General features: G+C 41.6%; 1 protein-coding gene across 3 annotated transcripts in view; it reads right to left on the reverse strand.

Moving 5' to 3' along the window:
- Positions 1-2115: 2115 nt before the first annotated feature.
- Positions 2116-13782, reverse strand: part of LOC143281720 (glucose dehydrogenase [FAD, quinone]-like) — an 18953-nt gene continuing 7286 nt past the window's right edge. For all 3 annotated transcript variants that reach the window (XM_076586991.1, XM_076586990.1, XM_076586989.1), the window contains exons 5-12: positions 13195-13323; positions 11020-11141; positions 10058-10225; positions 8031-8181; positions 7688-7839; positions 7298-7472; positions 4239-4461; positions 2116-3150 (exon numbers count right to left, since the gene is read on the reverse strand). In XM_076586991.1, coding sequence (XP_076443106.1) covers positions 3012-3150; positions 4239-4461; positions 7298-7472; positions 7688-7839; positions 8031-8181; positions 10058-10225; positions 11020-11141; positions 13195-13323 — 1259 coding nt within the window. In that variant the 3' untranslated portion in view covers positions 2116-3011. The remainder of the gene's footprint in view (positions 3151-4238; positions 4462-7297; positions 7473-7687; positions 7840-8030; positions 8182-10057; positions 10226-11019; positions 11142-13194; positions 13324-13782) is intronic.

Raw genomic sequence — 13782 nt, forward strand, 5'->3', positions numbered from 1 at the left:
GGCACGGCCATGTTGGTACTACATTCGCTGACGTCAGAATATTACGATTTTTCTGATTGGCTCTTCAAGAGCTCAAAGGGTTAAATCTATTCATTTTGTGTTTGCCTACGTTCAGCTGATTTAATGCAGTTTGTAATTTTCTGGGATGAGCTCGCAAAAACTGACCCTGTTCAGGTGACTTAAATTAAGATTATAAATTCATCTCAAATAATCAACATTTCATTTTATACTCAATAGAAAGTTAGGTGTTGGACTCTTTCTTTTGCGACTTATCCGACGTAAATTGTTCAGAAATCATTTAGAAATCTATCGCTGAACACCTTGTAAGAAACACACATATTATCATATTTAGCCTGATTTGAGCCAGTCTGCTTCACAGTACACGCAATTGTCTTTGCAGTCTGCTTAACGTGCATAAAGAGACGGAGTGGGTGATCAGTGGTCACTTTCTGCCTGGTCAGTCATCTGACCAGAGCCGCTCTCTCTCTCTTGCTGTGTCGCAAGCAGTGTGTGTTGTGTGACATCTCGCTATGTATCGCTGTAAGTACTAGTGTGTAGAATGTGTTGATTTGTAAATTGTATTCTTCAATAAAGTACTTGTGTTCATATGAGTATGTTGATATTGCTTTGTTCAGTTATTGCCTTGACATGTGGTCACAGCTCGGCTGTGATTGATTTAGAAAATCGCCAATTCGTCATATGCTTGGAGCAGTGTTCCATTTAATGCTTCTTAACATCACAGCCAATGACGTCTCTAGATACTGATAGTTTGTTCGAGAATGATCTAGTGAGTACATCTGACGCTTTCTTTATCATTTGCTGTCACTGATGAAGGTTAGGTTCCTTATCCTGCTGAAGCTTCAGCGAGGAGATTTAAATGTTGAGCACATGCTTAGCTATGGTGATATTTGGCTTTGTTGCAACTGGATTACTTGTGTAGGTTCATTCTCCACTTAATGGTTAAACCATGACAGTTCTTCCAACCTTTGTGTGTTGTGCACTGATTACTATCTATTTTCTCAATTTGCCAATATTATATCAAAGCCATTGATTCTATTTTGTTTCTTATTCATGTATTATTTTACATGCTAATGTCAGCTGTACTGCTACAGTGTGCTCAGTACTCTTAAGATGTGTGTAGTATTCTGTTGTGGTGATTACAAGATAGTGCTGGATCAATATCAGTTATTGGTTAAAACCATCTGATATGTATCAGTCTGTTAATTGTAATTTCGTTATCATGCTCTCTCCTATATGGCTTACTCCAGTATAGTGCTACATGATAACTGATTCATTTGAGTCACTCTGACACAGTATAAGCTTTACGTAATCTATACTGTCAGTGTATTTTCACTAATTCAGCATAGCTTCAATCACTTTAACTGCACTATTTAAATGTATTAGAAATGTCATTTGATGTCTTATCTTCTGTTGTTGCTTATCCCAAACCGAGTGATAGTCTTTCCATGTAATATGTATGCATGTGCTTTACTATTCACTTGTGCCGACATGTTGTGCGTAATGACATATGTTTGTGTCATTCCAGGCATTGTTTTCCTCTTCTCCTCATCCTTGTTTTATCTCTTCTCCTCATCCTCATTTCATCTCTTCTTCTTCTCATAACTACTGTAAATAAAACAATAGAAAAACCCTTCTGTAACTGGCCTCTATATGTTCCTGGCCTGTTCGCGGGGATTCTTGTCTATACTTTTATCCTTTAAATTATCATAGTTAATTCTTTTGTTCCGTACCGTTCCCTGATATATCACTCGGGTACACGGCTACACACACACACACACACACACACACACACACATATATATATATATATATATATATATGTGTGTGTGTGTGTGTGTGTGTGTGTGTGTGTGTGTGTGTACAAACAGCCACGAGCTATGTTTCTATGCATAAAATCGATTCCAAGTGCCCACCACAGCCAATTATCAGGAAGGAACAATGACCTTCCTTCCGTTTTGTTTAACCTTTGAAAGACGTGCACACACATAATTATCAGAAAAACAACAACATAAGAACTTGTTAACAGATTTAATCAAAAACAATCTGAGAACCACGAGATTTAAACAACACACATATCCATTCCGAATTCCATGAGCTGCTCTTACCACAGCAAAGAATTGTTATTTGTTTGAAAGAAACTAATGTTTGGAGCAGTTGTCAGTACTATTCTATGTCAAAACATTAACACACAAAACAGAAGCCGTCACATATATCTGGTTAAACGAAGTCACAGCACAGATACAAACAAGCAAATCCCATGAATGAATCAATGGTTATATGAACTCTGGTATGCTCTGATTACAAAATATGTATCTCTACAAATGTAGTAGTTATACTTGAATAACATTCAACCTGATGTGCGTTGCAACAACTTCATTAACAAAAAATAATAACAAAGAAAACAACTGTCTATGAAACTACACGGATTCCAAACAACAAATGGAAACAGTCACTGAACTCGCTCAAAATGAAACTACATAGAGGCAGCTTCTATTCTTGTTGAAACTTGACAAATTCATATTGGGTATTTATGTTTTCTTGACTATAAAAACTGAAAATGGAAATGATGCTATTGGCATAGAGATAAACATGAGCATAGATATAAACAGTGAGCATAATTCTACATCACTGGGAATAAAATTACAGGGCAAAAAGAAGTAATATGAACATGCATAAAAACAATAATTTAAAAAAAATCAGACGGGCAAAGAAAGGGCATGATAAAGAGCACAAACAGCACCAAATATTTTCCTGCTTTTGAGTCACGTATGGGATCTGATACGTTCAACGTAAAAATATAAAGACGTATACTTATTCTGGCCTATTCTGCGGGTGTAGGGTTAAACGAACACATAATTTATCTCAAAGACTCTCCAAATATTCCAGTGGGCTTCTGAATACTTTGGCACCATTTTTGATTCAGACACTCATTCAGATTCTCTTTTTGTAACAGTTTGAAAAGGATGAAAACCTGTGGACACCGTACAAAATCAGGAGTGCTGGTAGTGGGCTTTGATCATGTCAGCGGCTTTCTCGGCCACCATGATGACGGGGGCGTTAATGTTGCCTGATGGGACAGCTGGCATGATGGAGGCATCCACCACCCGTAGTCCTTGTAGGCCTTTCACCCTGCAACACACAGCGTACATATCACACATGTAAATCTTTCACTCTGCAACACACAGCATACATATCACACATGTAAACCTTTAACCCTACAACACACAGCATACATATCACACATGTAAACCTTTCATCCTGCAACACACAGTGTACATATCACACATGAAAACCTTTCATCCTGCAACACACAGCGTACATATCACACATCTAAACCTTTCATCCTGCAACACATAGCGTACATATCACACATGTAAACCTTTCACCCTGCAACACACAGCATACATATCACACATGTAAACCTTTCACCCTGCAACACACAGCGTATATATCACACATGTAAACCTTTCACCCTGCAACACACAGCATACATATTACACATGTAAACCTTTCACGCTGCAACGCACAGCGTACATATCACACATGTAAACCTTTCACGCTGCAACGCACAGCGTACATATCACACATGTAAACCTTTCACCCTGCAATACACAGCGAACACATCACACACTTAAAACATTCACACTGCAACCTGATACATAATGGATACACACCACACATGCAAAACGTTCACTCTCAAACAACAGGGCACACATAACAGATGGTAATATTTAACCTGAAATACACAGAGTACATGCCATACATTAAATCCCTTTATCCTGAAATACATGGCATACGCATCACACATTAATACTTTTAGTTCTAACGTGCAGCAAATCCTTTCATGTAATGCACAGAAACGCACACACACACACACACACACACTACTACTACTACTACTACTACTACTACTACAATGAACAGATTGGTTTTAAATCTGCCTTTGCTTTCAAAACTTCCAGTAGAAAAGTTCCCGATTAAATTACACTAATGGTCTGAGTGCTCACAAATCGCACATATAACCATATCTCGTGATTTCTTTTTTTGTTACAATGTGTGGGGGGTCAAACATTCTTAAAACTCCTGTACTATTCTGACTGTTTTCAAAACTAAAAGACATATTTCAGCGATTACGTTTTCTGCATCCTGAAAAAAAGAGTTGGTTGGTATTCGTTTCCCCAGAAGATAACTGTCAGAAAAAGGAAGCCTGTCACTACCTGAGCTGAGGGTCCACAACAGTAGTATTGTCCGTGACAGCTCCCATCTTGCACGTGCCACATGTATGGTAGAATTGTTGCATGTTACGCTTGATCATGCAGGCCCAGTAGTCATCCGAATCAAACGTGTGCTGTGCACAGAACTGGGAGGGTGGGTCTGTGGCCTCGGCCCCCACTGACTGCATGGTGGGGGTCGCTACCAGCTTCTGACACACGCGGATACCTGCACGTGGGCGTCAAATGAAATGTTTTGACACCAGGACTGTCACACTGAAATACACTGCATATTTTGGTATCAGGTATTTGCAAATTTCTGTAAGCAAAAACACATAGATTCCAGGACGATATGTTTTGTTTTTTTTTCTTTTTCTCTTTTGGGGGGTGGGGGGGTATATATATTTTGTTTTACACATCTTGTTAGATATAGATGCCTGAAATGAATTTCTGATGTGTTAGTTTGAACAGTATCATTCCGATGATAATGTTGATAGCAGATGGTTGTGTCTGGCAGTATTTAGAAGGAATGAGCTTGATTGTCTGGCTGCCAGAGTGGCACAAGGCAATGCGCAACTTTCAGATTAAAAAAACTCACATGGTCATACTGCCCGGGACATGCAGGTGTTAAGGGAAATGAGCGAGCTGACAGACTTGCTGGTAACGCAACACCAACGAGCGGCCTACATCTAGGAAAATCGGAAATCCTCAGAAAAGACAAAGAATATCACACCATCGATCACCTCAAAGAAATAAAAGCAGAGAGAGGGAGCGGCTGTAAGTCTAACATGAAAGGTAGAGCACGATGCTTTGCAAATCAAACAAATATCGGCATCATTTCCAAACCAACATTGCGCGAATTTCTTCAAAACGGAACAGTCTCTGTGGGGTCTTCCAAATACAATAGACTGAGCAACACACTAGACGCCACGTTCTTGGCATCAGAGATTTTTTCCCATTCCTCTTGCGGCCAATCAGTGGCAGCCTCTGTGCGTGTGTGTATGTGTGTGTTTGTGTGTATGTGTGGGTCTGTGTTTTTGAGTGCGTTTGTGCATGCGCGAGGGTGTAAGTGTACACAAGTGTCAGGAGAGTTCTGTGCACGTGCGTATGTGTGTGAGGGGGAGGTGGGGGTGTGGTGTGGAGGGGGGTAGAGGATGAGGTATGTGAGTGTATGCATGCCTACACTGTGGGAGCAACAGGATATTGGAACGTGCTGGTGTATATATATATATATATATATATATATATATATATATATATATATATATATCTTTGTATATATGTGTGTGGGGTTGGGGGTGGGGGATATGGGCGCACGTGTGTGTGCTTGTACGAGGGTCATTCAATAAATAAGGTGAAATTTTCGGTATAAGGACTTCTAATACAGATAGAAGCTTACTCTTTTTTTTCAACGTAGTCTCCCAGCACTGTCACACACTTTTCCCATCTGTGCACAAGCTTCCGTATTCCCTCAGCGTAAAAATCTTTGGACTGATGTCTCAGCCAGTCGCTCACAACACTTTTGACTTCATCGTCACTTTCAAACTTCGTGCCTCTCGTGAACGCTTTCAAGGGACCAAACAGGTGAAAGTCTGAAGGGGCAAGGTCTGGGCTGTAAGGGGGATGAGGGAGCAGTTCCCAGCCCAGCTCGTTGATGGTCTGCACCGTTCGGGCTGCTGTGTGAGGCCTTGCATCTTTGGCACCCACCGGCAGCTGACCTTCGAGTAGCCAAGGTCATCATGGACAATTTTGTGTGCTGTCCCAACAGATAAGCTCAAAGTCCTTGCAATGTCATCCACTGTCACCCTTCTGTCAGACTGAATGAGGTCATTGACTGATTCGATCACCTCAGGAGACCTCACTTCTGTAGGCCTTCCAGGCCTGTCTTCATCCTCAACACTGCTCCGTCCTTCTTTAAACAATTTAGCCCACTTGTAGACATTTTTTCGGCTGAAACATGTGGCACCATACACAGTTGACATTCTCCTATGAATTTCAACTGGTTTGCACCCTTCAGCAACCAAAAACTTGATAACTGACCGCTGTTCAATCCTGGAGCATGCTTCTTGGTCGGCCATCTTTGTTAATCGCCAAAACTCTCAAAGTTTGTTTTTTTTTAATCTGCAAAACAAATTAAATCCATGTGAAAAAGAAGTAAAACAAAAACAAATAAAAAAAAAGTAAGCTTCTATCTGTATTAGAAGTCCTTATACCGAAAAATTCACCTTATTTATTGAATGACCCTCGTACAAGTAAGTGTTCATCTCTGTGTGTGTGTGTGTGTGTGTGTGTGTGTGTGTGTGCCGTGGAAGCTGCGATACGTAGCCTAGAAATGAGTGTGTGGAGGGGGGCGGGGGGTAGAAGAGGTGCAGGGTAATGTGTGTGTGTGTGTGTGTGTGTGTGTTGGGGCTCATGTATGTTTATGTGTATTTGACTGTGCTTTCATATCTGTGAAACTGCATGTTTGGTGCATATGTTATGCATGTGTGGGTGTATGTGTGAATGTGTGTCTTCATGTTTTACATTTATTTGCTTATTTATCATCATTGTTGTCTTATTTATTTATTTATTTATTATTATTAATACTACCATTTTATATTATAATTATTTATTTATTTATTTATTTATTTATGTACGCTTATCTATTATTTTTCACCTTTTTTTTTCTTCTTCCTCAAGGCCTGACTAAGCGCGTTGGGTTACGCTGCTGGTCAGGCATCTGCTTGGCAGATGTGGTGTAGCGTATATGGATTTGTCCGAACGCAGTGACGCCTCCTTGAGTTACTGAAACTGAAACGTCTGGCTGAAGGTGATTAGCTGACATTTTCATACCATGCTTAGCATGAGTTTACCTAATAATGTGTGTGTGTGTGTGTGTGTGTGTGTGTGTGTGTGTGTGTGTGTTTTGCTTATGTCCCATCACACACACTGCTGATTGTAGACATTTTCTCATAGTATCATTTTTTGTATTTGAATGTGTGTGTGTGTGTGTGTGTGTGTGTGTGTGTGTGTGTGTGTGTGTGTGTGTGTGTGCGTGTGTGCGAACAATATATGTAAATGCAAACCTTTGATTAGAGTGGCCAGTTCTGGATTTTCCAGATAGTGAGGTTCGATGGATGGATATTCAAAAGGATCTGCACTGTGTAGACGCAGGGTTCCTCTACCCTTCGGTCTCAGCAAACAAGCCCAACAAGTAAAGCCGTATTTGAAAGAGTCTCTCCGTTTGGCTTGCTCGACGGTCTGGAAAAGAGAGAAAATGTTATCTGCATCTTTCTAACAGACTGACCTGATATAGGCAAAACAGTTGTTTGGGAAAACTATTTGAATCTGTTCGCTCGTCTGCTCGTTAATAGGAACACCACTCGTTTAAAGCAACTCCTTTGATTGATATCAATAGGAAATATTACAGTTATTGTGAGGATGATTTAAGGTTCATGTCAATTTGCAGTTCCTACCTCCTTTGTATAACCTGCATTGCGCATGGCTTCAGTGTTCCGCAGCTTTCCACTGAAGAGAATCTGCAGGTCAGGCCAGTCCCGTTTCCTGCTCTCCTCATCAATGCTCATGAAGAATTGGCCCTCCAGTGACATTGGGATTGACCATCGGCCTGCACAAGATTCAGTCAATGTTGCTTACTACACAGCCGGCCACGTAGCCATGGGCTACTGGATGCGATCATATACTATTTTAGTGAATATTTCAATGACCAACCCCTCCTTACAATGAACGCTATCCTGACTTGATAAAAGCTTTTTTTTCTGGAGATCATCCAGTTACCCATTTATTTGAAACATCTACCTGTCTTAAAGAGCGTGTATTTCAGCCAGGTCCAGAAAGAGCTCAGCTGTTCAGGTGTGGCAGTGACAGGTTCCCTCACCCCCACCTGGTAGTCAAAAGCAAGGTGATCCTGAAGGTTTTCTCCAACAGGTAAATCCACGACCACTGGAATCTGTGGACATAGAAAAAAATTTCTCTTTAAATTTTTTTCTTCATTTGTATGCTCTTGTAAGCACACACTAAGGTCCATCACACTTTCTTACTCTTCTGTATCTCTCACTGTTCTGCAGATGGAAAGAGAGAGAGAGGGAAAGAGATGAGGGGTGAGAAAGAGAGTGTCACAACCCATAAGGGGTTGCCCATGAACCTCCCGCACCTTCCCAGACTAACACCCCGACAACACAAAACACAGAGACATAGATAATTCAGCTCAATTCTTTAGTGTAATGCACTTTGAATACCCTGGTCCAGACACACAAATTTAAACGCTTAACTACAGCAACACTCTCCTTTGGTTACACCATAGCAGCCTGACCATGACACAGTAGGCTCTAGTAACGGCAGCACAGATCTACGCGAAAAAAATGTCAGTTCACTTGAACCTAACTCAAGCTTATCCGTTGAAGGCCAGTGTCACTGAACTGGCTTTAGTCACATGCCTGCAGAATCGGAGAGGGTGAACGGGATGAGGGACTGTGGGTGAGGACGCTGGAAATATGAGGTCATGGAAAGGAGTGGAAGTGAGGGAATTTGGAACGGACAGGGCTGAAGGCGAATGAAGACCACTGCAGGGACGAATCCTGGAGTTCCGTTGGGGTGGCAGACAGGGGAAACCCACAGGAAAAAGTCACAAGGAACAAATCTGTAACAAGACTCCAATGTCTCTGTAGACTTTGCTCTAACACGTTATGAAAGAGTATCCCCCCCCCTTCCCTGGAGTGATACAGAATGCACTAGGGGAGTAATTAGTTATCTTATTATATACGGTCACTTCACACAAAGCTACCAACGCCAAAAGTACATGAAATGTTTATGGTTTCTCCGGTAAAAAAGGAGTGTAACTCGCACATAATCTGAAAGAAACATTTACCCAAAATGACAAAATGTCGGTATCTATCATTGTGGTTTCAAACTACCGAAAAAAAACACTCAATGAGGCAACATTGCAATCTCACAATGACATTTCAAACACCACATAAATGTTTTGGAAATCTTAGGCTGCAGTTGGACACAGTTCACAAAGGAAATAACTCGGAAACAACTCGAGCTGAATACATAGCAAAACAACCCTAAACACAACCTTATCAATTATCCCAAAATATTTAGAAATAAAATACTGGATTTAAAAGATGTTCGATAAAACACCTCCCTTAACCTTGTACACACCCAAAACCAACATATGTCAAGTCACAACACTAACACCACGAGGACAAACTATACAACTCCCCCCTCACCTGTCACCAGGAATCAGGCACACCATTGGCCCAGGAGATAACACAGAACACAGACCCACACAGAGGAAGAAGGGGGTCACACGGGAATCGAACCCCACGACTGTCCAAGAAGGCACCCAACAGCTCGCTTGCTGGCAAGGTGCCCCTTCTCCTACCACGGTCAGCACCAAAAGCAAAGCAAAACTCTTCCTTCAAAACAACGTTAACTCCGAACTCATCTCAAAATTTCAGAACGAGAAAAAATAGACACGTCAGACACACATCACAACAGATTCACGTGCATTAGTTCGGAACTGAACTGAGTACACAAGAGAAGACAGAGCAAAAAGGGAGAGAGAGAGAAGGGAGAGGGAAAAGGGAGTGGAGGGGAAGGGGAAAAGGAGAGGGAAAAGGAGAGTACGGAAAGGGAGACAAACACAGCGCACAAATGAATGCCACGTAACAGACAGGGAGAGAAGAGATGGGGGGTGGGGGAGAGAGAGAGAGAGAGAAAGAGAGAGAGAGAGAAAGAGAGAGAGAGAAAGAGAGAGAGAGAGAACCAGTTTCTGAGAAAGATAAAACACTGCCATGTTTTCAGGAAACAAGACCTCTCACCTTAACCTTTTCCAGGACTTTCTTGGGTCCCACCCCTGACAGCTGCAGAATGTGTGGTGACCCCACAGCACCTGCCGATACAATCACCTCCCTCCGCGAACGCACCATCTCCTTTCGTCCATGACGCACGAAGTTCACTCCCACTGCACGCTTGCCTTCAAACACAACCTGCCCAGAGCAAAGCGGTTTTGAGAAAAGCTCAGTTGTGCATTGGGTTTGTTTCAAATTTCTATCTGTTGCTGAGCAAGCTTGTCTGGGAGCCTGATTAAAGATACATGCATTTGCAGTTAGCCTTTCTTTAATCATTAAATACCTTTTGTATCCTTTGTTGTTTAAAAGTTTTTAAAGTTTAAACTGAAGTCAATTTTTGTTTTTGTTTTTATTTTTTGCTGTCTCATCTTCTGAGCCATTTCTGTACCGATACCTTCATTAAAACTCATCTCTGGAATTTTTCATGTGTGGCCACATCTGGGCATGCTCTGGTGCAGTCCCAGCATTGAACATAATCTATTATCTATCTATCTATCTATGTCATATGTCCATGAAGTCACAAACCAAAAGAGACACTGCACTGCCTCTGCACAAGACTCCATCTACTATGTACTCAAGTGACGTAAAAAATAATCAAATTGAGGAGTCAAGTCATGTTTATGAGCCAACTAATTGAGAATGTTAGACAGGAGCAATGATACAATCATTTGCAAAATATTCTTATTGTAATCCATGAAAGTGAAATCAGTACTGGATAATTCAGCAAGTATTGGCCTAAACAGCAGCTAGTGATTACAAACTTTTTAAACTGAATTTGATAAACCATGTTCGGAATCAAACTCATTATTGTTTGTTTTGCCTAAAGTTTAAATCTGTTCGGAACTGGTGGGATCTTTTAGAATTTATCTTGTTCTCCACGATAACAACTGTATACTTTACCCATGATCTAAGCACCCTGCCGTGATATATACCTTGGTGACATGTGCATCAGTCACCACGTGCAGATTTTCGCGGTGCAGGACGGGATAGAGGAAAGCACGTGACGTACTGTACCGAAGTCCATCTGCTGCTGTGGACTGGACATCTGACACACCTGAAAAGAACACACACACACACACACACACACACACACACACACACACACACAGGTTTTCTTTATTTAAAAAAAAACACATACAAAACGACTATAAACGTCTGTGCATTCTACTCATGTTTGTGTGCTTCTGCATGTATGTTTCTCTCTTTCACCCGGACTTGACGGAATCCACCCCATGGTGTTGGCCAAGGCTGCAGACTCATTAGCACGTCCAATAGCGCATCTGTTCCGCCTCACTCTGGACCGTGGGGAAATACCAACTGATTGGAAAGAAGCCACAGTCACCCCTATTTACAAGAGGAAAGGAAGCCGACAGCAACCAACCTAACTTGCATCCTGTGCAAGGCAATGGAAACACTCCTGAGAGAACAAATAATGAATCACCTACAATGCAATGAGCTACTATGTGAGTAGCAACATGGGTTCGTCCAGGGGAAATCATGTGTGACAAATGTACTGGAAGCTCTCGACGACTGGACCAGACTCATCGAGTCTGACAGCAGCATTGACGTCGTGTATATGGACTTACAAAAAGCCTTCGATACCGTACCGCACCGTCATCTGCTGAGCAAATTAAGTTGAAGCCCACGGAATAAAAGGCCCAATACTCAACTGGATAGAAGCCTTCCTTGGTGATCGAAAGCAACGAGTTAGAATCAACGGAACTTTCTCTGAGGAGGCTGCAGTCACAAGCGGTATCCCACAAGGTAGTGTGTTAGGACCAATCCTGTTTGTCATCTACATCAATGACCTGCTGAAACACGTACAAAACAATGTCAAACTATTTGCAGATGACACAAAAGTTGTATGCCGCAAGCGATGACCAAGAATCAACCGCATCACTCCAGCAGGACCTAGACAGTCTTCAGAAATGGTCTGACGATTGGCTTCTGAGATTCCACCCACAGAAATGCAAAGTGATGAAACTCGGCACACAGGAAATCAGAAGCAACGTACCATATGAAGCACACAGATGCTGAAACCGGAACCAGCAGAGAAATACCCCTGGCAGAAAGTGAGGTGGAAGTGGATCTCAGGCGTTCATGTCGACAACGACCTCAAATTTAAGCAACACGTTGACAACGTCACATCAAGAGCAAACAGCGTAATAGGCGTCATCCGCAGAACTTTTGAGTTCTTAGATTGCAAGCTCTTCATCCAGCTATACAAGACACTAGCAAGGCCTATCCTCGAGTATGGACAAACTGTGTGGCAACCCCGACATAAGACATTATGCAAACAACTAGAGGATGTGCAGCGCCAAGCCACAAAGTTGATCTCCTCAATCTGTGAACTGTCATACCCAGCAAGACTGGAGTGACATGGCCTGCCTAGCTTGGAACACAGACGTCTGAGAGGGGATATGATCGACACCTTCTAATATGTCCACAGAATCTACAAGACCGAAAAACCAAAGCTTGAAACTCCCGAGGATGCAGGCACCAGAGGAAATGCAATGAAACTGTTCCCGCACCATACCCACTGTGATACCAGGAAACACTTCTTCAGCGAAAGAATCACCAAAACGTGGAACAGCCTCCCAGATGAAGTGGTCCTGGCACCTTCTGTAAATGCCTTCAAGAGTAGGTTGGATGCTTGCTGGAAGAAGAAACCTGACCAGTACAATCCGTCTTGCCAATAAGCCACGCATGCAAAGTTTTTTGTATACTAGCCGTATAAACCACACGGATCGATGAACAGGACTTTCTACAAGACCTCAAACATCGTACAGTTCAAGTTCTCTCCACCTCTCTGTGTAGGGGGCAGAGGGTTGTTGTTTCTAGGTTTGGTTTGCTTAACTGTTGAGTTGTTGATGTATAGATTTGGTATGCTTTCTCGAATATTCTTTACATTTCAATATGTATCTATATATATATATATATATATATATATATATATATATATATATATATATATATATATATATATATATATATAATTTTATTTTTATATATATATATATTTTTTTTTTTTTTTTTTTTTTTTTTTGCAGTAGTTGATGCACTTTGGAACTTTAGAGACAGATCCAAAAACAGACAGGTCAGCCAACCTTCCATAGTCTCTCCATTTGCGTCGACTTCCTTTAGCCCCATCTCTTTTCCTGCTTGCATGATCAAATCCGCCCGTCCAATCGTTCTGGGTGCACAGACCTTTAGGGGCCCTCCTCTGCCATGGTAGCCTGCAAGTGGAGATAGAACAAATGAATGAATTAAACACCCCCCCTTCCCCCTTCTCTCTCTTTCTCTGCGCCTATGTGCGTGCATTTGTGTGTGTGTGTGTGTGTGTGTGTGTGTGTGTGCGTGCGTGTGTGTGTGTGTGTGTGTGTGTGTGTGTGTGTGTGTGTGTGTGTGTGTGTGTGTGGTCTTGCCTTCGTCATTATCCAATAACTTGCTATTTTTTGGATTATTTTGTTGTTTCTTTTTTAGCATTTTAGGCCCTTTCCCCCTTGTTCAGTTTAAGTTTCTTGTCCGTGTCTTTTGCCAATGTCCTTTTTTTAGTTTTTCTCTTTCGTTTCCCCTTTTGTGGGACAGGTAAGAATGATAGCCATTCTCTTTGTTCAAAATCTTTATATCTGTTCCTGTCTCCATTCTCTCTTTTCTGAAAAAACACCTTGTAATCGCCCTCGTTTCTTGTCTTC

This window comes from Babylonia areolata, chromosome 4 (genome assembly GCF_041734735.1).
Source record: "Babylonia areolata isolate BAREFJ2019XMU chromosome 4, ASM4173473v1, whole genome shotgun sequence".
Lineage (NCBI taxonomy): Eukaryota > Metazoa > Mollusca > Gastropoda > Neogastropoda > Buccinidae > Babylonia > Babylonia areolata.